This window comes from Sprattus sprattus, assembly GCF_963457725.1.
Source record: "Sprattus sprattus genome assembly, chromosome: 11".
In the NCBI taxonomy this organism is placed as follows: Eukaryota; Metazoa; Chordata; class Actinopteri; order Clupeiformes; family Clupeidae; genus Sprattus; species Sprattus sprattus.
In genome coordinates this window covers 22174108-22199530 of record NC_137909.1, presented here as the reverse complement: position 1 = coordinate 22199530, position 25423 = coordinate 22174108, and the positions used below count along the sequence as shown (strand labels likewise).

Here is a 25423-nt window from a genome sequence, read left to right as displayed (position 1 = left end):
CCAGCTGCCACAGACCTCATCGCTTCAGAAGTGTGTCAGGGAGCAGTGAGTAGGTAGCATTAACTGAGAGCAAGTTGGTGTGTGAACTGTGCTCCAGTGATGTGACTATAGTCTCAAGTGTTGCCCCCATTTTCCCATGGGGTAGATGAACAATTAGTTCTCGTTGATTTCTATGGCGTTTAATGTGTAGGCTCTACTGGCAACTGGACAGGCTAGCCATTTGCTTAGCCCTAAGGTGGCAGAGTAAGCTGATCTTGTCTTTGAAACAGACAGAAATACCTTTTTTTCTCAGGAGCCTGCTATATGCGGTCATGCAAACCAGATGCTTCAGAGCAACAGTCTTTTGACAGTTGTAAATAATGAAGTGATGGGCCAAGTGTATATGTTTGATGTATCACACTGAAATAATTAATTAAATGGTAGAGAGAATGAGAAAGAGGGCATTGATTTACTTGGTTACTGAAATAAGGTTGTGTATACATTGGGGCCTACTTTTAGCCTAAAAGTATCTGCATACTGGAGGATTTGATTGGATTTGTATTATTATTTTCCAAACGGCAATCCAATCTAGGTGGACATTATTTGTATTTATATTCAAAACAATTAACTGCAATGGACCATCTAAATGGAGACTGTATATAAGTTTCCACTGACTAAACATGTTGACCAGCCTATGTTAAATATACATGTCTCTTGTGACAGGTTTCTTTTTTAGATGGTGGTGAGGATGTCTGTAGAGTAGAGAAAGCACTAGCAGTAATTTAGGCAAGCTCTGGTCTTGCGCCCCCTAGTGGCCGAATACACCTTCTGGTGTGCTGCTGCCAGTAAACAATGTGTGCTACGAAATGGCGGTCAACTGTCGTTTTGCCTTTCTTCCTCCTCCTCCCTCCTTTTTTTCCTGAGCATGCTATTTTTTCTGCCTGTAGGGGGAGGGCTCTGTACAGAAAGGCCTGGTTTCTCTCAGCTCTCCCTCCATGTTTTACTGTATTTGCCAGTGGATTTTGAGACACCATTTGAGAGCTTGTAAAGCAGAGGTTTAGGTCATGCTTTTGGATCCACCAGGCCTAATGCTTCAGAAACGGACATCTTATCTTGGAGACCATCTTGTCTCTTAACTTTTGGGCAGGCCTGTGCCTTGTCATTTACTTATATTTATCAGAAGTGCAGATTATAACTAAATGAACGGACTATCTGAACATAATTACGTTGGCAGATCATTTCAGCTAACATCATTGTTCCCAAAGGAAATGCGAGTTGATGACCATTTTTTTAGTTCATGTGCCATTTAGGCCATCTTTTGTTTTCCATCAAGGATAAATTAAGCGGTTCCTGCCATATATCAGGCAGATGACCTTTTCCCCTTTTTTTTTGCTGCGATCAAGACTGGCTTTGAAATGTTTCAAGCTCTCGTGCTGAGAATGCCAATGCAGGATTGGGTTGCAGTTTCTGTGGCCGTTGGGGCGTAGAGCAAGAGAGAAAACATCTACACATTACAGTAAGGAGGTGCTGCCACATGGTGGAAACCAGGGCCTGATATTTTTGAGAGTCTGGACTCTGTCGTGTCATCAAAGACTAGGCAGGTTCAGTGACCTGGCAATAAGGCAACTCCTTGGTCAGGCAAAGCCAGTAATGGATTTAGGGCCAAAATGTAGGGATTCAGATCTGTTTCCCTCCTACTGTTGAATGTCCCTCTATTCAGCCCCTTCTATGTGAACAGCCATGGAGTATTAGTTGGGTTCAACTTCCTGGTTAGAGATTACTGAGACTCCTTACTGACACTATGTGCAAAAAAAGGGATAGGTCATCTGTCCGTTATGGCTGGAACCGCATTATTTATGGTGGCCTGAATGGGCATGCCAATAGAGTAGAAGCTGGTTTGTGTGTTTACTATTGTTGACGAGAGGAGGAAAACTAGATGCTGCCTCCTTTGTGCTATGCTTTTTGGTTTTGGACTTTCTGTGGTTATCTGCCGTCAATATAGCAGTCGTTTCATTCCACTGGATTTGCCCTCTTGGTTTCAGCTGTGAGTCATAGCTGGAGTAGTTTTTAACCCAGGGCACTACTGCTGCGGTGGTCATGATCTTTGGCCTTTTGTACCATGCAGCCTTCGGTTTGGGTCGAATATGCTGAGCTGTCATGTTCAGTAACCTTTCTGAGTAAAGGCAAAGGTTATATCACTATAACAACATTTAGAATATTTGTGGTGGGTGCACACTGGTCCTGTTCAGTTTAAAAAGTAGGTTTGTTCAGTTCACCTGAAGGTAGTCCACCCATATTAACTTTCACAAGCTTTGTACCCTTTGTATAATTTAAGGATTCTGGATTAATAAAAAAAAAAATCCTCTTTCCATTTTAAGATGTATTCAGTACATAAAGGTATTTGGAAAGAAAAAAGAAGGTAACTCTATTTGGTGGATCTTCAAGTGTTTGTGAGTGTTTGCAGGACAACAGAAGCAGAACCCCTAGTTGAACTGGGAGCTCAGCCGGAGATGACGGGCACAAGGGATTAATGAAAGCCAATAGGGATTATAATGGCCAGCCGGTGATGGAAGTACAGGAGACTAGCCTTGTCATTGTGGTCTTGCTTACTGTAAAGTCTCACTGAGGTCTACGAAAGGGAAAGAGAGGGGACTCTTATTATGAAATGGCTCCCCTGGTGGCGAGAGGGGGAAAGGGAGAGACGAGAGAGACCTCCTTTGTTGAGATCAGCAGCTAGCAGAGCAGACATTTTCTTGCGCCGTGTGGCGGAAGGCAGCTGGTGTGGCCGCCAATCAGATGACAGGCTTGTGGAATGGGGTGGGGGAGGGGTGCTAGAAGGACGTTGTCTTCCTGTAATTGCAGGCACCTTCTGAACAGCCTCTTCCTCCTCTTCTCTGCTGGGCCATTAGGACTGAATCCCTTTTAGATCTAGAGGGCTGGCAAGTGAGTTAATGTGCTTTTCTATCTCTAGATGATCATCTATCTGGTTTGCATGAAGTCCTTTGAGCAATGTTTCTGTTTCACTGTGTGGTTTAAGACGTAGTAGTGTGGAGTGGAAATCTCTGTGGATCTCTGTGAATAAGCTGTCACTCTTATGTTCCTTTCTCCCCTTCAGGCATTGAGTAATTAGGATCAGAGGTGACTACAGTATCCTCAGCGAATAAGCCAGTGAGTTTTGCCATGTTTGAAAGGGCAAACATAACCCATTTGCCACAGACAAAAGAAGAGGCAGAAGATGCACAGGAATTAGGGAATGGAACGGTAAATGGGGGAGAAATGGAAAGAAGGGGAAGTAGGAAGATGCACAAATAATTTATCATCTTCTCAAAAGAAGTCAAACCTGCCTGCCCTTCCCTGTTTGCAGTCAATTTGTCACAGTAGACCATTGTGTCTCTTACTGGGCAAGATGGCTATTTGAGATTCAGTGAAGCTGCCTTAATGACCCTAACAGTACCGTTGGGTTTGAGTGGGAACCACTTTCCCATGCAGGTGTTGAGAAAAGGTGTTGTTGATTTAGGGTGGATAACTCACCTTGGAAAGAAGCTCTTTGATCCCTTGCTTGTAGGATATGTCGCAAAGTAGATTATTAAATGACATCTTCACCTGTAGACGAGAGACATCCAGCACATGAGACCGGAGGGGAGAAGGAGATCCTTTCTCCATACTTGTTCACTGCCTCAGAGACAACTTGTAGTTTGTACTCCAGACTGTCCCTCTTGCAGCTTAGAGCTTTTGAGTGCTTTCATTATTGTACTTGCCAAAACACTACGTACATGCCATTGCAGTGTTGCTAGTTGCTAATGTAGCTGACATTCAGCTTCCTCCTTTGGTTGGTTATGTGAAGCCTCAAAGAGAGAGTCTCAGCTGCGTGCCCTGGCCCGGTCTGGAGCAGAGATGAGAATAAGGCTTCCCAAGTTGCAGAACTAGCCAAGCAGCTGTGGGACTACACTACATTTGGGCCAGCTGCCAAGGAGAATAGCGCTATTGGTAGGATGGCATGGTGAGAGCCAGACGACGGGGAGGATGATTGAATGTGTGTGTGTGTTTTGTGTGAGAGCATGAGAGGCAGATCGAGAGGGAAAAAGGGGGAAGCAATTATAAGCGTTTCAGACCACCCCATCTTTGTTGCTGTTCATGCTTGTAAAAAATGTGTTCTATTTATCAGTCTTCCCTAAATCTCCCTTTCAAGCAGTGACAGACATTAGAATAAAAATTACTTTCTATCTTGCTTACGCTACTGCAAAAAAATGTTTATCCTGATTTTTACTAAAGTTGGGAAGAATCTGAAGTACCAATGGCGTAGTTGTCTTTGGTTCAGCCAGTCTGTGTTTAAAATTGAGGGTGACTGGTGTTAAGTAGGAAGTGAATTTGTCTCTCCTCTTACCAATCAAAGACTAAGATGTTGTTTAGGTTATTCAGTCCCTTGCTTAACTTCCTCATCCAACCATAAAGGGTGAGATTGTGAGATGATACTATTCTTTCTCCTTCTCCATTTTGGATAAGATGGCCTGTTGAGGCTTTTGATTAATGACTTGATGGTTGTTGGATGTCTCAGGGGCGAGGAGCGTCTGGGAATTTGTCTCCATCTTTGCACTGAACAATGAGAAAGCAAGAGAACTCTGACAACATCTGAATGATTGAACCGAAATGAATTTGGTTCACATATTATTCCACAAACAGAAAGATTGAACAAGGCTATTACCTTGAGATGTATTTCCTCATATTTAGCACCTCATATGTCTTGGACAGAAAAACAAATTCCTTAATAGTGTAATTATCATTTTACCATGCGTGTTGACCAAACACTTAACATGATTTTTTTTTTTAAACAGCCCACAGGTCTGTCCTCAGGAGCTGTGGGGAAGGGAGAAGTTATGAAAACGGAGGGGATGAAGGAGTCTCCCGGCGACCGAGACGGTAAGCCTGGGTCTAATCTTACGTTTTCAAACCCTTTCAAGTTTTCCCCTTTTTGTCACATTTTGGACTCCTTCAGATCAAACTCATTCTTTTCTCATCAATCTACACACAATACCCCACAAAGTTATGTATTATTCAAAATGGTAATATTCCAAGTACATAAGTATTCAGACCATTCAATTAGTACTAAGCCCCTTTGGCAGCAATAACAGCCTCAAGTCTTCTTGGGAATTATCCTACAAGCTTCACATATCTTTTGTTTTGGAAGTTTCTCCTGATATTATTGAGGTAATGCTCAGTGCTTGATTTCCTCCATAAACTCTTTTGTTAAACTTTTGTGGCCGTTCAGGAGGAGTCGTTCAGGTGCTTTTTGCCAAACTCCCAGTTGGCTGTTAGGTGACTTTCAGTGAGAAATTGCTTCCGTCTGAACATTCTCCCATCTCCAGAAATGAAAAAGCTCTGGATCTCATTCATAGTGACATACGGTTCTGTCTGACCAAGGTCCTTTTCCGCCGACAGTTTGGCTGGGTGGCCAGATCTAGGAAGGCTGTTGGTGGTTCGAAACTCTCTTCCATTTGAGAATGATGGTGCCTACTGTGTGCTCTTGAGAACTTTCAATGCTGCAGAAAGTTTCTTGTATTCCTCTCCAGATGTGTGTTTTGACCCAGTGCTGTCTTGCAAGTCTATGGAGAATTCTCTTGACCTCATGGCTTGATTTTCTGTGAGACCTTATACAGACAGCTGTGTGCCTTTGCTAATTATGTCCAAGGAATTCAGTTAGGCACAGGTGAACTCCAATCAAGTTGTAGAAGCATTTGTAGAAGGGGTCTGAATACTTGATGTAAATGGGATATTTCAGTTTTTGTCATTGTGGAGGATTGCATGTAAATTGATGAGAAAAAAAAAGAAATTAATCAATTTTAAGACGAGTCTGAAAAATAACAAATTGTGTAAAACTTGAACGGGTCTGAACTTTCCCAATTCACTGTATTTAATACCTGTTACATTGTAGGGTCTATTCATGTACAGTGTGGCTTTTTAGGGCCTAGCCTAGTTGGTTTACACTTCACTGTAAAGAACATCTCAAAGAAAATCAGTAAATGGTTACCTTGAATGTTTCTTTTTTTTGTGTGTGTGTGTTAGCGTGTCATTCAGGTTAATTGTACTGTTTTACAAAGGGTTTAACCAAGTGTAGGGTTGTCCAAGTTATTAATTGGGCCTATTATTAATCAATAATGACTTCGATCCTCAGTCATCTAAATCACACCCCCCCCCCCCCCCCCCCCCCCCCAACAAATCTACCTGCTACCTGATTTGCAGGGGAAGGCAATCCGTGTTTGGACCGGCTCAGTGATGCTTACAGAGTGGACGCAGAGATCAATGGGATGCATGGAAATACGGAAACGGGGAAAAGCCACGGCTCCGAAGGCCATTCGCGCCTCACGGAAAACGGAGTGATGGAGATAGACCCCCCTCACGGCTCCGTCATGGGGAGTAACGGTTACGTTCTCAGCAAACCACAGGAAGACACGGCGGCCTCCCAGCACAGGACTTCATGGTCACCCACGGGTACCACGACTGCTGGGCACGCTGCCAAAACACTTCCATCAGCATCACTGCGTGCCTGCACACTGGGCACCCAAAAGACTGAAACCAGTGTGCTTCCTGCTTTGGGAACGGGGAAGATCGAAACAGAGACTAAAAATGGCACAAGCCGCAATACCCCTCCTCCCCCTGTTATACACAGAGCACGCAAAACCATGTCAAGGCCAGCCTCCAACCAGACACTAAAGGTAAAGCATCAACGAGAAGACCCATAACACCTACAATTCATGCTTTCTTCACATAGTTATTAGGTTGATACAGTTGGCTAAGCCAGACAAAGAGTACAGTTTATGTCTAATCAAGTAAAACATTTGGTATGATTTGTAGTTTTTACGGAGACAAAACGTAAAAGAAGTATCTAGGTGTTCTTGTAGGACTCACATTTCCCTAGGGATCAATGTACTGACTTGAAGATGCTCTCTCTCCTCACTAGATTTTAAATAGGGAAGTAAAAGAGCCAAACATCGTGAAAGATGAGAGTCCGTGTACTCCAGAGGCTACCAAGCCCCAGCAGACACCGCCCTCCCAGAACCAGCTACCTCAGAGCCAAAACAACGCAATCACCATGACGACTGCTACACCAGCCAAGCCACAAACAGGTTGTTACCTCCAACCATACATGTCACATGTGCTATTCAAAGGAACTCTTTTAAGACTATGCCAAATAGTGGTCTACAGCCAGGCATTGAGAACTGTGAAGTTATGAGCAATAACATTGGACTAATGAAATGTTATTTTATATGACTGAAAATGGTAAAAAACATCTGAATGTTGAGCAGACTTGGGATGTTTATATCCAATGCTTAATGCCATAGCTTTTGATTTACATGGGGGTGGGGCATTTTAAGCAGATAACAGCAGTCAATTGAGAGAGGATATGGGCATTTAAAGTCATTGTAAAGCTAAAGCTGAAATTTTCAGTATGGATTCATAATCCTAACAGCAGTAAACTAAATATTCCAGTTTCAGTTAGAAAAAGGATCAGTAATGCCTCTTTCTGTCTATTCAGTAACCTGTTGCTGCACTGTCTCGTCACCCATTATCAAGCTCTATCTGTGCCCTGGTTACCATGGGAACAGATTAAACAGATATGGCAGGGGTCTGACATAAAATGACACATCAAACTGCTTGCTGCTGGTTAGCTTTTCCAGCAGAGTAGTGTAGGGTTTTAGTTGGAGATGAACCATTTATTCCCATAGGTCTTATTTCTGTTATGAACCAGTTTCATTTAAATGAAGCGCTTTAATATGAATGTAAAAGACAGCTTTTTGAGGACACAGTTTTATTTTTAGTACATTCTGTCTCCCAACAGTAGTAATTGTGTCGAAGAAGAAGAAAAGGAAGATGGGAACGTACAGCTTTGTTCCGAAGAAGAAAACCAAAGTTCTGAAACAGCAGACCATGCTAGAGATGTTTGCCCATCTTTCTCAGTCCCCGCCTCATCAACAGGTCAGTGCACTCCTTCAAAAAATAAAGCTTGAGACTCAAGGAAACACATATCAGGTATTCCTCTCAGTACAGATACTGAGCTGCTAACCATCAGTAGTCAAGGTGTTTCATTAAAGAGAAGACCTAAAGCTCATAAGGAGGCATATGGCCGAAATAGCAAGGGATGCCTCCATTTTAACCGAACACAACCTGGAGCAACCTTCATTTTTTAGGGCATATAAATTGATCGTCCGATGGCGTTGGTTTCTTGGGATTCTTGATTATGTTAGGAGCTAGTGATGCTGCCTCTGGTAAAGGCATTATTTTAACACTGAGCACTTGGGAGCATTGGGCATTTTGGTATTAAACGGTGGGTTGAGGTAAATAATCCAAAGCAAATGTTTGTGTAAACGCAGTGTTGTAAGTCTAGCTTGTTCCCCCTCCTAGAATTGCCTTGTTATGCACACAAAAACAGGTCAGACTAGAAATGTGTAACAAGAACAACAAGTCTGCAACTGTCTGTGTAGAGTAGGGGCACAGGGTTTCAAAAAACTGGGAGGGTACGGAGATGTCCGCGCAGAGCAGCATGTGCACTGTCTGATTACAAGTTAATGCACAAAGTATAATCAAGTCATAAAGGGGGATTTAGGCGCGCTCTTGCCGCTCTTGCGCACGACAGGGAATTCCAAAAGTAATGTTATCTCTGTTGGCACACACTGTGTTTTTGTCCTGTTTGGCTGGTCACACAGTTTTTGTAGCTGGGCGCATCTCTATGATCTATCAATGCTGGAGCATAGGGATTCCAAGATAGCACTAGGAGTTACCTTCTTGCCTAATGAAGACCTGAGGATCCAAAGTTTGCATTAAGGCTGTGCTTACAAGTAACGTGTAACGCGGGATCAAAATGCGAAACAAAACACTGTTCCATAATGCAGTAGAGAGTGTCATATGTTACCATAATCTTTGTTAACCTAGTTTATGCCATAGAAGTAGTTTAACTGACGACTATCAATAAACACAAGCACAAACCAGAAACTTTAAGAACCCATCCAGTTTAATCCACAAATTAATATTGGTGATAGTTGTCTCATTTAAGTGATACACTGACTGGTAATACAGAGAATAGAGTCTGTGCCAACACCACAGCACACATGGTACACCTGCTATTGCACCATGTCATTTTGGTGGAAAGGGCGTGGCGCCTGTTGAGGGAACTAGTAATGCTTTATGGCACCACCATGCACAACAGCAACTAAACCCTTCTGCTAGCTATAAGAAGAGGCTAGCTCAATATTTTCTGTATGGACATCATGTCAGAGGCAATTAGGAAACCGAGGAAGATGTTGTCCGAGGAAGAGGAAAAGAGAGTTACCGAGCAAGACCAGACACAAGTCAGTTTCAGACTGGCTTTTACTTGTTGGCGAGAGCTAAAAAAGACCAAAGGATACAGGTCTGATATCGAGCTGGCCCTCTGTCTGTTGGACCAGTCAGTACTAACTAATTAGCTGTTTTGATATGTCTTGTGTTGTTCTTGCTTGATGTTTGGCTGTGTTAGGAAAGTTTTTCATCATGAACACCCCTGCCAATGTTATTTATGAAAGAATGCGGCATAGGCTGTAACTTTATCTGTGTCATCCCTGTCACACGATGATTTGCGCTTTGTCCAAATGCGCAGTCATCGATTTCAGGCTAGCATCCAAAAAAATGCCAAAAGGTTTTATCAGTCTTCATCAATCTCACGCCAAATAAAACTTCAAAGTTTGCAACCATGAATCCACTAGCTTGTAATAAATTACACTGTTCAATGTATAGTGTGCACAATATGTGCCTTTGTCATGACGCCAACAACATTTACTGTGTTTTTCAGACCACACTGTATAGAATTGTACAGAATTGTATGTCATTTTATAAAACCAATCTGTGTATTAACCGCAGATTATTCAACGTTACCTCATGCCATGTAGTTGTGGTGCGAGCGCTACTAGCCATTTAAACCTTGTATGAAGTAGGGATGGGTTATTCAAGCCCATGAACAAATGCGAGTTAACCAGAGGTCCATTCATTCCTATGAGATCATCCGTGATCTCTGGTGTGTTCAATGTGTTTTTTGGAGCGTAATTTGTTAAGTTAATAAAAAATAAAAATGGCTAACAGGCTATTTCCTATAGAAAAATAAGACATTAAAAAGGTAAAGTGCTGTATAACAGAAAATAGAAAAAAATGAATGATCTAAGCGTGAATCCAAACAGGCATAATAAATAAAATCATAAATTCATACAAATTCCTTCCTGTGGGGTTGTGCAGATGTGTACAATGCCGCCTTTATTGTGCTTTAGAACGTAACGGCCCTGAAACAATACAAAAATAACATTTTATTTCTGAGATTCACTGCTTTGTTTTCAATGATTCCACTCCCTCTTTTCATTCACTCTCTAGCTCACTCGTCCACCACTGCTTTCTCAACTTTGAATGGTGTGTTTACAAAAATAAACTCGCAGATCCTACACTTCTGCCTAAGAAACCTAGCCTGATTTCTACCTCTTGTGACTGGCTGGTTCTCACCGTTCACATAAACATTTGGGCATGGTGAAAATAATGGTTCTTTGGTATGACTCGTTCCCATCTTCGTACCAAAGAGACGTTGAAAAGAATTGAATTGTTTACAAACTGTATCTTCATCATTACTGTCATTTTGGCTGTCGGAGAAACCTGAAACATCAACTTTCACATTCAAATGTAATTAAAATCCATGGAAAACATAAACAAGACTTTGACTTTGACACTGAAAGCAAGGGGAGAACTGTACTACGAATCACCTCAAATAAAAAAAAAAAAAACATTTCTGCATCACATTCAGTTGAACAAAAGCATCTATGTTTTACATACCTTCAGCAAAGAAGGAAAATTAAACAAATGACACATGTGCCTATTTACAAAGATGTGTTGTAGAGTTTAGACTCCTGTAGACGATTTTGAGATTCATTAGTCTATTTAAAAAAGCCATGTTGAGGAAAAGGTACCTCAAATGCATGTTCCAGTATCCCATTATTGAATCAATAGAAAGTAATCATGTAATCAAAGACCTTGCCACGATGACTGAGATATGAGCATCACACCAGCCACTTTCTGAAACGACCTAGATGTTCAGTTTGCCTTGACGCACAAATCACAGGAGCTATTTGCTGAATTTGACAAAAAGTGTATGGGGATAAAAAGTTGCGTACTGCACCTTTTTAAGTGCATGGGAAAATCGTGCACATTGTAAGCAAGGCCACCATGTGAAATGTATTTGTTTCTCCCTTAAACACATGCTCAGATATTCCTAGCCAAGGAGGGGTGTGTAATAATAGAGCGTCATTATCTTTGCTGAGGATCAGATCTATCAAATCCGAGTCTTATGGCCTTAGTCATAAGCTTACAGGCTAAATAAGTCTCTAAAACAGACCAAGCTGTTTTTCTAACTGTGTATTGATCTCTGCTGCTTTCTACCCTTCCTTCCCCTTCAGCAGAAAGACGTTGTTCATGTTAATGGAGAAAGGGTGGAGAATGACTCTGTGGAGGAAGAAACGGAGGAAGAGGAGGACTCTGAGGAAGAGGAGGATCTAGTGGGCGAAGAGGCGCTCAACACATCCAAGGAGGAGAGCCTGAAGAAGCCTCCGCCTCAGGTAGTGTTAAGCATCAGAGTTTCAGGACCAGCACTGATGAACACCGCAGTCTTGACGATGTCGGAACATCTGGGGTGGCTATGTGCAGATTTACCTTGGGCTTGGTGGGAGATGGGTCACAGATTAATGTGATGTCTATTTTCCAAGGTTCCCCGTGAGGAGCACGAATCTGAGGGGTCTGGGGAAGATGAGGGTGAAGGGGAAGAGGAGGGTAATGACTCTGACTTGGTGAGCCAATTTTAGATCAGGGCAGCATACCCAGTCAATAGTTTCCGTACCGCCAATACCTTACTTGTCGTGCTAATCCATGTCCTCGAATTACAGAGCACCGAGTCCAGCTTGAAGAAGTTGAAAAAGAAAAGCAAAGGAGACAACCCTTGGCTTCGACCGGCTAGGAAACGCAAACGTAAGATGAAGATGAAGACGGAGGAAAAACCTGGTACAGTGCATCTAATCTTGTTCCTGGCCCAAGGGCTCCGTGCTCCCTGAAGTCTAGAGATAAAGCATCTAGCCTGACCTGACCTGATTGAGCCTGACCTCAGAGAAGGCCAAACCCTGATTCAGATCGCTCCGGAAAATAACTGATCATTATCTGTAGAACATCAGTTTTCTTCTAATGTGTCCTTCCTCTCTCCAGTTGTTTTTGTTTGTGTCCTCCTCAACATGTGTCCCAGTCTCTTGGTCCCATCTTACTGAACCAAACTGTACTGACTTCTTTAAAGGTGCAGATCCCTCAGCACACAATCCAGCCCCAGCCCAGTCCCAAGCTTCAGCTGCGGTTAGCAAGGAATACACAGAGGTTCCCCTGGACTCCCTCAACCTGGAGGCTCAGGAGGACCTGCTGAGATCTCAGAGCAAAGGTAAAGCCAAAGGTGTCTGTCAATACTCTGGTGCGATAAGGGAAAGTCTGTTGAATTGGCTCATTTGTGAGTAAGCCAATGGAACCAATTGCGTGCATAGGAAATCAAATCTTCCATTCCATGAAATGGCTGTTATTTGTTATGCACACATTTTTATCCTAATCACTATTAATTATGTGATTTGATGATTGGAAAGAGGCATAGGAAACTACCCTTCACAGATCTCTGTCTCACAGACAAAAAGAAAGCTTTGACGTATTTTGTGACATGGACGCGTTATCTTGCTCTGAGCTGTTTTGGTTCTTTTGGGCGACGCAGACTGTGAGCTCAGATGGATTGACATGCCAGGCATGATGTAGTAACCATTCACTGAGTCCTCACACTGCCCCCTGGTGGTGAAGTGTGCCACAAAAAGGTAATGGCGTGTAGAGAGATGGTTATTTTTTGAATTCGCCAACATTTCACTTGACTCTTGTATTCCTACTTGTCTCCAATGAATTAGGAACAAAGAATCACTATGGTTTTTATCTTCAGACCATAGTTGACCCTTTGGTATCAACACAGGAGCATTTTTAATACAACTGAGATATTTGGACATGTGTTCTTGTAGGTGTTACCAGTGGTGTTAAGGAGATGGAGACCGATATGGTGCAGGAACTTCCGCTTTGTAGCTGCCGCATGGAGACCCCGAAGAGCCGCGAGATCCTCACTCTTGCTGATAGGAAATGCATGGCCACGGAGAGTGTAGACGGACAGGTACGAATCTCGGCACAGAAACCGGGAATGACACTTCCGGGAATGATGATTCTTGACACTTTCTGGAATGTTTTTACCTTGTAGTAGTACAACTGACCTCAATCTGGCTTAACCTAACCATTTCTTCCCCCAATTGTCACCGTCTCCCACCGTTCTCTTTAGTTGACCCGGTGTCAGAGCGCTGTCCTGAAACATGAGATGATGCGGCCGTCCAACACGGTCCCGCTGCTGGTTCTGTGTGAGGACCATCGGGCCGGCATGGTGAAACACCAGTGCTGCCCAGGCTGTGGCTTCTTCTGTAGGGCGGTGAGTCATTGGCACCTCCTGATTTCCTTTTATCAGAGTGAGTCAGGCTTTTGTGCTGGTTCATTATCGTCGCTGAGCCAATGAGCTTCTACAGGTCTCTGATGGCTTATCTTTGTACAACTCTCTAAGCATGATTAAAAACAGAGATGTCGCATTTGTCACCTGTTGCTTTTTATTATAGCATGCTATTGACCTTTTGTTAGCCATGTATAAAACCTTCCTCTAATACTTAGTTCCCTGAGCACTGGTCGGGCTTTTAGTTGGGTTTTGGCAGGGTGTTTTTTCCTTTTGTAAGTTCCTTTGAATGTAGGATCTGAGATGCTTGTTTCCCAAATTGGATTACACCAGAATGAGATGACAGAGTTTATTTAAAGCCTCTTTTTAAAAGCTGGTTTTCTTCTAGTTTGTACTCTTCTCTCACCGTCCCCTCCCCCATTGCTCTATTGCTTATATAATCCAGGGAAGACTAATCAGATGTTTTTTGCAAGTGCCATTCACTAAACATCAAGATGCATTTAATGTTTGTGTGTTGTAAGTGCATGCATTAACAATGCATGTTCTGACAGCCAGAATATGACTTGTATTTTATTGAATATTTTCCTGAAATGGTGTCTGTCCAATGTCTATCCATTTAAATGATGATGACTTGATTTGGAAATACACTGACAGCTTTGCAGTGGAATACAATTCACACCCAATTAAATACAATTGTATTGAACCGTAGGTCCAATCCTAAATCTGATTTGCAGTCTTCAGTCTCAGACCAAAGCTTAAACCAGCTTTTGTCTCTCCTCAACCCCCACAGGGTACCTTCATGGAGTGCCAGCCGGACAGCAGCATCTCCCATCGGTTCCATAGAGCCTGTGCGTCCATGCTCAGGGGCCAGAGCTTCTGTCCACACTGTGGAGAGGAGGCCAGCAAAGCCAAGGAAGTGACCATCGCCAACGCTGACACCACCTCCACGGTGCCCCTTTCCCAAGCCCACGCCACCCCAAGCACCTCCGAGGGGAGGGCAGACACCACCACTGAAGGGTACGCTGGTGGAGTCAAAGGGACCTTGAGGGAGGGAGTGGGTGGAGGGTGAATGGAGCGCTTTGCTGTTTAATGGATTCGAGCAAACAAAAGGAAATACAAGTTTTGCATGCACCTTGACAAACATATGCCTGTCCTTGTTAAAAGCTATGTTAAAAGCACACCCTCACAAGTTCTATACTTGTTTGTTTTTTTGAGTTTGCCATTTTTCATTAGTAGTGTTGAGCTTAAGAAGTATTTTTTCTCCCTCAGGTTGTCTCGCTTATCCATGTCCACTGAGGGCAGAGCAGACAGCACCCTGCCCAAACCCGTGGACGTGGCATCCACGTCTCAGTCCCCAACAGCCCCTAAACCAGGGACCGCTGCAGGGGTGGGGGGGGCTGTGTTGCCTGCCCTGGGACCACCTAAAGAAACTCTAGAGAGCATCCTGTTGGCACTGGACACAGAAAGGTAAGACTCCTTTTGGTGGAACACAGTAATTGTGACTTAAGTGTAGAGTGTCTGTGCTCAGCTTTATTGGATCTACCCTCAAAAAGACTCTGTGAAGTGTGTCCGACGGTCTGAAGAAATTAGAATGCAGCTGTAGGGCTGTGTTCTCTCACCTGACTTACCTTCTAGAGGGCTGATGGGCATTAAATGGACATTATAACTATAAACATATTTACTCTTCGCAGGTTGAATCCAAAAGTATAGCTTGCCGCAATGAAGCTGAATCTGCTAATTATTATAATTGATTTTTTTTAATGCGTTTATTGTTCCACTATTTCTGTAATTTACAGGCCCAAGAAGCTTCGGTTTCACCCAAAGCAACTGTATATTTCTGCCAAACAAGGAGAGCTGCAGAAAGTGTTGCTCATGTTGGGTAAGAATACATCACCTACTAGAATTGTATTATACCTGATGATGCATACAACAAATCATGAATCAGTCATAGGAGGTCTCGGGTCAGCTCATTCAGTGAAACACATTTGCATTATTTTAAAGATGTTTTTGTTTTTTTTCCTGGCCAACAGTTGACGGCATCGATCCAAATTTTAAGATGGAGAACCAGACTAAGCGAACACCCCTCCATGTGGCCGCTGAGGCTGGCCATGAGGAAGTCTGCCACATGCTGGTCCAGGTACAGCCTCCTATCACCCCGTTTCCCCTTCACCCCTTCCCAAAGAGGAATGTTCCCTTACAGCTCATTGACACTTGTGGTGGTAATGCCATACTGTGGGATGACAGACTCTGAGCTGACAGCGAGTAAACTCGATTCAGTAACCTCTCCCATGTACTCATGTGCTGTAGTGTAATACCCACATAATGTATGATGCAACTCTCTCGTCTGTGCCAGGCGGGGGCCAACCTTGACATGTGTGATGACGACCAGCGGACCCCAATGATGGAGGCCTGTGAGAATAATCATCTGGACACTGTGCGCTACCTCTTGAAGGCAGGGGCTAGCATGGCACACAAGGTTGGTCATGGTTTTCTATGGCAATCCATCGGTGGTACCCAGATTTTGCATCACAGGGACAGTGATATCAATTGACAGTGATAAAGGTCTATACTATAAATCTGTGGTAAACTATACATCTATATACCTCTATACATATACATGTAAGTTAAGCATTCTATAAATAGTCCAGGAAACTTTTCATTGAACATTGCGTTGTGAGGATGGACTATAATAGAGAGTGTGCTTAAGCATACACAGACACTTATGTAAAGTGGCCAAGCAGAACAAATTACACTCATCATGTGTCCTGTTATAACAAAGAGCCCTGCACATATCTGGGAAGGGCATCGTGAGTTTACTGAATATGAACTACAATTCCTGGCTGCAGCATCTTCAGTATTTTTTCAGCCAGAAACTCTTCCACGTATAAAATTGATAGTTTTGTTCCTCTCTTGTTAATCTCAATAGGATGTCCTTATTTTATATTATAAAACAACCAGCCTCTCTTCTTTGTTATTAGGGGGCATGTAAAGGTTTATAAGACCTGATTAGTTGAAAGATTGTGAATAAAGGACTCAATAGTTTTTAATAAAACTGTATAGTTAACACTTGATGGGTTTATTAGAGTATGTTTCTCCTTGCAGGATGCTGAGGGTTCTACATGTCTCCACCTTGCTGCTAAACTTGGGCATTATGAGATTGTGAAGCACTTGCTTGGCACTGGTTTAATAGACATCAACTGTCAAGTGAGTACCCTCTTTATCATGTACCACAGTAACGTAGTCAACCTGTGACTTATTAAATACATAAATCGAATTCTCAGAAGTCGTACATTTTTGTTTTAACATAACTGTGGCAGTTTCTTGAAAAAACTTGAAACTTGAACTTGAAGCTTCTTGCCCTTAAATGTTGTGCTACACCAGTAGGATGCCATCAGTAAATGTTCTTCTAGTTGAATTGGCAGAGCAAGGTTCTAATTACACAGCACTCAAGAGTTCGATTCATAAGGAGCATATGTGCTCATAAAACATTTATATTGTGCTTGTGCTATAAATTCTCATTCCCCCTATAAAAGTAACAGTGTGAAACCGGCCTGTCCCATAATGCAATATTTCTTTTATTGCAATATTTCAGGACGATGGAGGCTGGACAGCCATGATTTGGTCCACGGAGTACAGGCATGTAGGACTGGTGAAGCTGCTCCTCTCCACTGGGGCAGACATCAACATCAGAGACAAGGTTAGCCCCTCTGGTGCGCTCACAGGTGCCTGCTGAAGGCTTGGGTCTCTCACAGGTGCCTGCTGAAGGCTTGGGTCTCTCACAGGTGCCTGCTGAAGGCTTGGGTCTCTCACAGGTGCCTGCTGAAGGCTTGGGTCTCTCACAGGTGCCTGCTGAAGGCTTGGGTCTCTCACAGGTGCCTGCTGAAGGCTTGGGTCTGCGGAGTATGATGGCTACAACTACTGAGAGAGTCAACAATGTCCAATGTCTTTCCTATGCTTCATTCAGAAGCTGTTATTTTTCTGCTTTTGTCATTTAGTGGGTGCTTCTACTTAGGGACAATCTTTGGTGTTTTTTTTTTTTTAATCTAAAGTTTCTGAAGCTCTATATCTTTTATTTTATATACGTTCCACCCATATGGTAAATTATTTGTCATTAAGCAAAATGGATCCTCAAGCCTGAAGAGTTGTTGTGGTGCTGGGCAGTGTTTACCATCAGGCCATAAATATGGCTCCTTATTACGTGCTATTTATGGCTCCTCCTGTGAAGGAAAGAAAACGTCCTGAAGTGTTCTGGACTATACCCTTATCTTTACCTGTGGAATGACAGAAATTGCCTCTATTTGCCCTACCAGAGGGCATCCATTATACCGTTTTCTCTACCTGTGGAATGACAGAAATGGCCACTATTTGCCCTACCAGAGGGAATCCTGGGATAGATCATGACCTCTGAACTGGTGACCTTCTTGATTTAGGAGGAGAATATCTGCCTCCACTGGGCCGCGTTCTCTGGCTGTGTGGAGATCGCTGAGATCCTGCTGGAGGGCCGCTGTGACCTTCACGCCGTCAACATCCACGGAGACTCGCCGGTGCACATCGCTGCCCGGGAGAACCGCCTCGAATGCGTCACGTCAGTCAAACACTGCACTTCACAGCAACCTGAAAAATACACTATAAAGTATTGTGGACCAACAGTTAATGTCAAACCAGATGAAGGTTCTTTTCCACGTTCCTCTGTAGGCAGAAGTATATTTGATGCCTTTATTATTGGTTTTACTAATAATATAATAATATTACGTATAACAAGTAACATATAATTAAAGCCAAATGTATAATTAATCCAGAATGGTAAAGTTTGGTCTCAATGGATATGGTGTGAATTAGACTAAAGTGGTGTAGGTTACAGTGACTAGATATTAAACCTTTAATAAGAAGAGCCTCTGGAGAGACTGTGGCATTTGACAGTCCAGATTACAATGCGTTGCAGTATCTGCCATGCGACACCTGAAGTGGGGCTGATGTTCTAAATAGGTTCTCTTGGGTGCTCCACAGGCTGTTCCTGTCCCGGGGGTCGGACGTGAGTCTGAAGAACCGCGAGGGCGAGACGCCGCTGGAGTGCTGCAGCCACAACTCCAAGGTGTGGAGCACGCTGCAGACCAGCCGCCGGCTGAAGGAGAGCAGGGGGAGAGCCACCCCAGCGGAGAAGCTCCTCAGCAGGTACCACACCAACTCCCCTGGGGGGGGGGGCTGGGAGTCTTGTCACTCCTCTTGGAGTCGGCTGGCTAATTTGTCTCCATCTCTGCCTTCGTTCTTCTATCGTTGCCTCCTTCCCCTTCCTATTGTCCTCGCCTACCCTCCTTTTATGATGGGCTTTTTAGTCATCGGTAAACCATTTTCTGCCATTTTCTTAACAGTGCCTTGTGTCTTCTCGAATTTCAATGAGTGCTTTTGCTTGAGTTTCATTTTTTTTATAGTACCGTCTAAATTTTGCTCTACTTCTTTTTTTATTTCTATACATTCTCTCTCTCGCTCTCTCTCTCTTTCTCTCTCTGTTGTTCTCTCTCTATCTTGCACTCTCTCTCTTAATCATGCGCGCACATGTTAAACTCTACTCTGTGCTGCATGTCTGCAGGGACATAGCGCGAGGTTATGAGTGTGTACCTGTTCCGTGCGTCAATGCTGTTGACAGCGAGCCCTGTCCAGACAACTACAAATACATCCCCGACAACTGTGTTACATCCCCAATGAACATTGACAAAAACATTACACACTTACAGGTAAGCAAGCGTTAACTACAAACTACACACTGTTAAGATACACACACATGTTAGTCATTTATTCATATTCGAGCTGTAGTTTTTCCCAGAGTGTTATTTATACTTACAAAACAAATAAACGCAAATAATTTACACATAAACACAAAACTATAACAGATTAACCAAATATCGCTCTTGTTTTTCTGTTGGCAGTATTGTGTATGCAAAGACGACTGTTCCTCAACCAACTGTATGTGTGGACAACTCAGCTTGCGCTGTTGGTATGACAAGGTACGAATTCCTGCTGTGACAAAAGAATGATTGTCTGAAACGGGTTTGAGTACATGTTTGTTACAGCAGAAGCAGACACTAAAAGGTCTATATCCCTCGTCCGGGATATTTTTATTTTTGAGTTTTCGTCTTAGAGACATAAAAAGAACAACCACGGAAACATTGAACCATTTTCTAATATTATTGCTGAGGTCTTCTAGAATAGAATCATATATTCCATTTGTGCATCAATGTTTTTAGTTAAGCAAAATGTACAAAAACATCAAGGCATGTCAGACAACTTAGAAAAGTCTAAAAGGCCTTGGACCTTAGACCATTTTCCATCTCCTGTAACACCCCAAAGGATCAAGGTATGGGCAAATAATAACATAAAGAGGAGGATCAAATATTTGCATTTAGTCATTTGAATAAACAGTCTGTATTCCATCTACATACATCTTTTGATGGTGCATGGTCATGGCTTGCGTTCATCAGTTAGTGGAAAACACAGGTCTTCAATGTTCCTTCCATCTTCCTCCAGGAGGGCCACTTACTGCCAGAGTTCTGCGCTGAGGAACCACCACTCATCTTCGAGTGCAACCACGCCTGCTCATGCTGGAGAACATGCAAGAACCGCGTGGTGCAGAATGGACTACGGTGACTTGCACTGACCGTGGCCCTCACGACCACAAACGACTCACTCCACAGAACAATAAGGCCACCCTCATACACACATACTGACAAGATCCCATGGAGTCCACAGTGTTGTATTATACACTTAGATATTGAACCAAAGGCTCTCATCTGCATTTGAAGGATTACACATCAGAAAGCTCCAGAAAGATATTCATTCATCTCCGCTTCTCTTTCAGGTTACGGCTGCAGCTGTTCAGGACCAGTGTGATGGGCTGGGGGGTGAAGACGCTACAGGACATCCCCCAGGGCACATTCGTATGCGAGTGAGTCCCCCCTCTCTCTAATACGCACTCACTTCACTCACTCACTCACTCACTCTCTGACTATCCCTCTTGTCATGTATGCTATTTGTTCCATTGTCTCTTGTCTGATTTGCCTGTGACTTTGAGACATCTGATTACGTGTCGATTCATTGTCCTACACAGATATGTTGGGGAAATAATTTCTGATGCGGAGGCTGATGTGAGGGAAAATGACTCCTACTTGTTCAGCCTGGACAACAAGGTATGGACCCCCACGCCACATTCTGTGACACCCAACCAAATCATAGGACCACACCGTAAACTAAGCCTTGCACCAACACAGACCCTCAAACCTCAATTGTAACTGCCCTCATATCAAAACTGAAATGTTTGGCGCCAATCGCTAGTGCAGCTTCTCACAAGGCAGCAGAGACTCCATACTGAATTGGCCAAGGCCAGTCTGAGCTTAGCTTTCACCACTTAATTCACGTGTTCCAAAAAAGAGGCCGTATTCGAGGGAATGCCCCACATCCCATAATGAGGGTCACAGTCAAAACGAGTAGAGTGTAATCTGGTCCCCGATGAGCTCCAAAAGCCTGAAATTGTAACGATGATTACTACAGGCGCTGCTTTTCTGAGCCCACCAACATTTCAGCAAGGCCTTTTAGTACTGTGTGTCTGGTCTTCATGTTGATAAATGGTGTGGTCACGGAAGAAAGGTAGGCGGGAATATTGTGTGTGAGAGATCACCTCCATCTTGGAGAGAGGCAGCCGTAGCCGTAAGTGACACGATTACCGAGCCTCCTGAGAATGCTGTCTCTGTGCGGAGCGTGTGGGTTCACTGGTCGGTCGTTAATTGAGTTTTAAACCAAAACTGTGGCACTGTGGTAATCCTTGAAAGTGATGTCATTTTATGAATTGAGATGATAGGTGTGTGTATATATTCAGATACAGCGTTTCATCTTTTTTTGAGAATCGCTAACTCGCAAGGATAGGAAAGTACTGGCTGCCAGGCAGAACCATTGATGTCTCTACCTGTAACTTGTTAAGTAGCTTAGCTGTCCCTTTCCCCATTTGGCTCATTGATTCAACTGTGAGTGCTAGTGAACATCTCTGTTTTCCCTCCCTGCTTGGTTTTCACGTATTTGAGTCCAATGAGCTGTGGGGTCTTGAAGATCGTTGGATTACCTGTGTGTTTGGATACCGACAAGTACAAAAAAATATACTAAAAACTGAACAGACTGCAAAGAATCAACTTAGTTTTAGATAGTCCAAGACAGCTGGTGGCAAATCTACCTGGCAGTGAGCAAGCAGCTAGGTCAGTGGCCCAGTCTGGGCAGAACCACGAACATTAACCCACACATTGGGTTTGGTTTTAATCACAAGAATGTCTATCGTGTAGGGATTCGAGTAGGCTAGGTTAATTATGTCCAGAAGATGCCTAGTTGATTTGGCTTCGCCACACTACACAAGATGCACACAAGCACGCACAAACACACACACACAGAGTGGGATAATAAAATTGCAGCATGAGCTTTTCTGAAGATTTAACATTTTGCCAAGCCTCATTGTGAGCTTGTGTGTGTGTATAGGGGCGGGTTGCACAAGCAGGTTTCAGTCTAACAGCTTATCAAGAATTCCTTCTTATTCTGCCAACCCCTTGATGTTCCTCTTGAGGGAAAGTGGGAAATAATAAGCTATTCTTTTGATATTTGTGTATTTCTTCTCAGTCTTTTGTTTGATGTGCTCTCCTATTCACACCTCTACTGTGGCTATGACTTACACTGCCATCTTCAGCATAATGCCGTTTGAGGTCTTAGCCAGGGTCTAGCCACCAAAGTTTATTAAAACAATTATTTGTTGTTCTATGCAATGTCACGTATAAAAATAATGTATCGCTCAACTTTAATGTTACTCAAGTCGTAGCGCAAGTTGGTATGTGCTGGTAACAATGGTGACCTGTTGTCTTGTAGGTAGGGGATGTGTACTGTATAGACGCCCGCTTCTACGGCAACATCAGCCGCTTCATCAATCACTTGTGTGAGCCGAACCTGTTCCCGTGCCGCGTGTTCACCTCGCACCAGGACCTGCGCTTCCCCCGCGTGGCCTTCTTCGCCACTAAGAACATCCGCGCTGGAGACGAGCTGGGGTACGAGTGGGGTGCAAGCCCGCCTTCTTTCACCGCACCGCACCGCATCGCACCACAATACAACACAACATTACTGCACTATCACTGTTTAAAAGATCATCAGAGCAAGCCCGACAAGCCATTTAATCTGGCCCGCCAGCTCCTAAGAATGTTGCAGACAAAAGTTCCATTGATTAGAATGAGCAACGGTGAAATTTAATTTGGTTTGCCTAATTTTCCCTCAGGATTAATAAAGTATCCATCTATTTATCTATCAGAGCTTGTCTGCTGCTGCCGCTGGTATGTCAAAAGCACCACAAATACTGCAAGTCCCACAATGCACTGTCCCCGTGTTGGTAGCATACGTCAATTTAGGGAGCGCTTTCCCCAAGGTCCGGCCCTCGACTTAAACACCCATTTTTTTTATTTCGGCCCTCTGTGTATTTGAGTTTGACACCCCTGCCTTAATGGATAAAATGTGTTTTCAAAACAAAAAAAAATATAATATAAAAATTGTATATTTATATATTGAGTGTGTGCGTTTTTTTTTTTTTATATCTATATATAAGTGCTGTCAAACTATTAAAATATTTAATTGAGATTAATCGTATTTTTGTCATAGTTAACTCAAAATGAATCGCGATTAATCGACATTAATACATTAATTATTTCAAAAACAATGAACCGTAACAGTTAGGTTACCAATAAAAGGTACGCCTACTACTTCGGTGCTTCAGCCAGCTGCCTGTTGACATTTTCAGACAACAGTGAAGCTCGCTTCTTTTGCACAACACAACTTTTAAAGGTAAACTTTCTATTTAGAAGCTTTTTGTCATCCATTTCGCCGTATCACGCTCACCATTCACTCAAACGTGCCGTTAGCCTAGTTTGGGAGGGCAAAAAGCTACTTCATTAATCGTGCGATAAAAAAATTGACGGCTTTAAAATGGGTTAGGGTTAACGCCGTTAATAACGCGTTAAACTGACAGCACTAATATATATATATATATATATATATATATATATATATATATATATATATATATATATATATATATATATATATATATATATATATATATATATATATATACAGTTTTTTATATTATATATATATATGTATATATGAAGTTAGTCAGTCAAACACCTTGATTTTTCTTGTTTTCTCCCTTAGCTTTGACTACGGTGACCACTTCTGGGACATTAAGGGCAAGGACTTCAGCTGTCAGTGTGGCGCCACCAAGTGCAAGTACTCTGCTACGGCCATGGCCCACAGGCAGGCGGACAGCACCCCAGAGCAGCAGCCCAAGGCCCTGCCCGACACCAGCTCCTCAACCACCCCCTCCAGCCCCTCCTGATCCTGCCCTCGCACAAGGTGCCCCCTGCCTGGGTACACAACCGCCATCACTGCCCCCACCATCCACTCCACCTGAGCACCACCCTCTACCAGCCAAACTCCACTAAACTCGTTCACCCACCCTTCCACACCAGCATGGAGGAACACAAAGACGCACATGTGAACCCCTTCCCCCTCCCCCTCCCCGCCCGTACCCACGTCTGACCTAATGTCAGTCATGCCAGCCGTGTTTTGCTGGGGTTCTATACAGAGCGCTGTGACTCTCTGATAGTTAAAAACATTATGCATTTGGATCAGAAAGTGTTTTCAGTGGCAGCGTCTTAGAGACCGCTCGATTGGAAGACAGAGCTTTGGGTCACGGGATATGAATAGTTTGTAAAAAATAAAAGCCTTCTCTTTTTATTCTAATTTGCTTTTAAATCTGTAAGTGTTCTTTTTTTTTATTATTATTATTATTAATTTCCTTCAACCATAATTTCTCTGCCACCCCTGAAGCCTTCTGGGGAATCGAGTAAGACGCTGCTGGATCTGTTGTGAATACAGAACTACAAACAGTGCAAATGCGAGAGTGACTGCATGACTTGTGCCCATGATGCATCCACAGCATGTCATCTCGTACTACTCGGTTTTCTGAGAGCGTTTTGTCAATCACCAGACGTCTACTCACAATTCAGCTGAACCAGTCATAAGTGGGAGGTGCAGTAATCCACACCAGTACTGAGCAAGATATCGCTATGTGGAGATAAAGTCGGACGAACTTGTGGTGAAATGAATGCAACAGAAGCTCTGATAGACAGCAGTGTCTTAAGGGGCCATGGGAATCTGTCTTGTGCAACCGTTTCCTTTTTTTCATGAAATGACTCAATAAGTTCTATTACATTTGTTGCATTTTGCTGCGACAACACGCCTGTCCCATCGACGGGATTGTCATGGTTACTCCTGAAGGTCACAGCCCATTAAAGACAACCAGCTATCCTCTTGAAAAACAGGGTGGCGCTGGTCTACTCTGCCGACATGAGCTCTAATGGTGGAGTGGACAAGCTTCTTATTTGATCAGCTTCTCGCTCAAAGTGCTGGTCCTCTCGCATGTATCTGTCTTGAAAAAGATTGGAGTGTTGACACACTGCACTCTTTTGTATAGGACAAATTGAAAGGGGGGGTGGGGGAGGGGTGCGTTTATCAATATTATTTCACTTTTAATGTTCAGTTTAACGACAAGATGGCATGTTTACTGAACACTTGCGAAAGAAAGCTGAACATTCGTATCGCTGCAAGAAACCAGGAGGGTTGTTAGAGGAACACACATGGACAGAGAAAATGGTGCTGAAAATGTTTTTTTTTTTTTGTTCTTTTTATTTTGTATTGATCACAAGAAGTGAATATGAGTTGTAAAATAAGATGAAGTCTTTCTAGTTTTTTTTTTTTTACATATAAATTTACCTCCAGTTTTCTAACTGTATTAGCTGTAGTTAGCCAGTATCATTTCCG

The 25423-nt window shown here is 43.1% G+C and overlaps 1 protein-coding gene across 1 annotated transcript; it reads left to right on the top strand.

Moving 5' to 3' along the window:
* Window positions 1-4790: 4790 nt before the first annotated feature.
* Window positions 4791-25016, top strand: ehmt1b (euchromatic histone-lysine N-methyltransferase 1b; the record flags this gene model as incomplete). Its single annotated transcript, XM_080847520.1, has 26 exons — window positions 4791-4896; window positions 6217-6689; window positions 6935-7100; window positions 7814-7950; window positions 11436-11594; window positions 11742-11822; window positions 11919-12033; window positions 12317-12454; window positions 13065-13210; window positions 13373-13516; window positions 14322-14548; window positions 14801-14998; window positions 15328-15410; window positions 15562-15668; window positions 15885-16007; window positions 16634-16735; window positions 17124-17228; window positions 17962-18116; window positions 18539-18703; window positions 19119-19263; window positions 19456-19533; window positions 20054-20169; window positions 20385-20471; window positions 20634-20712; window positions 22424-22599; window positions 23753-25016. 26 exons carry the CDS (start codon window positions 4791-4793, stop codon window positions 23934-23936), a joined length of 3795 nt encoding a protein of 1264 aa, XP_080703646.1. The 3' UTR covers window positions 23937-25016.
* Window positions 25017-25423: the final 407 nt, after the last annotated feature.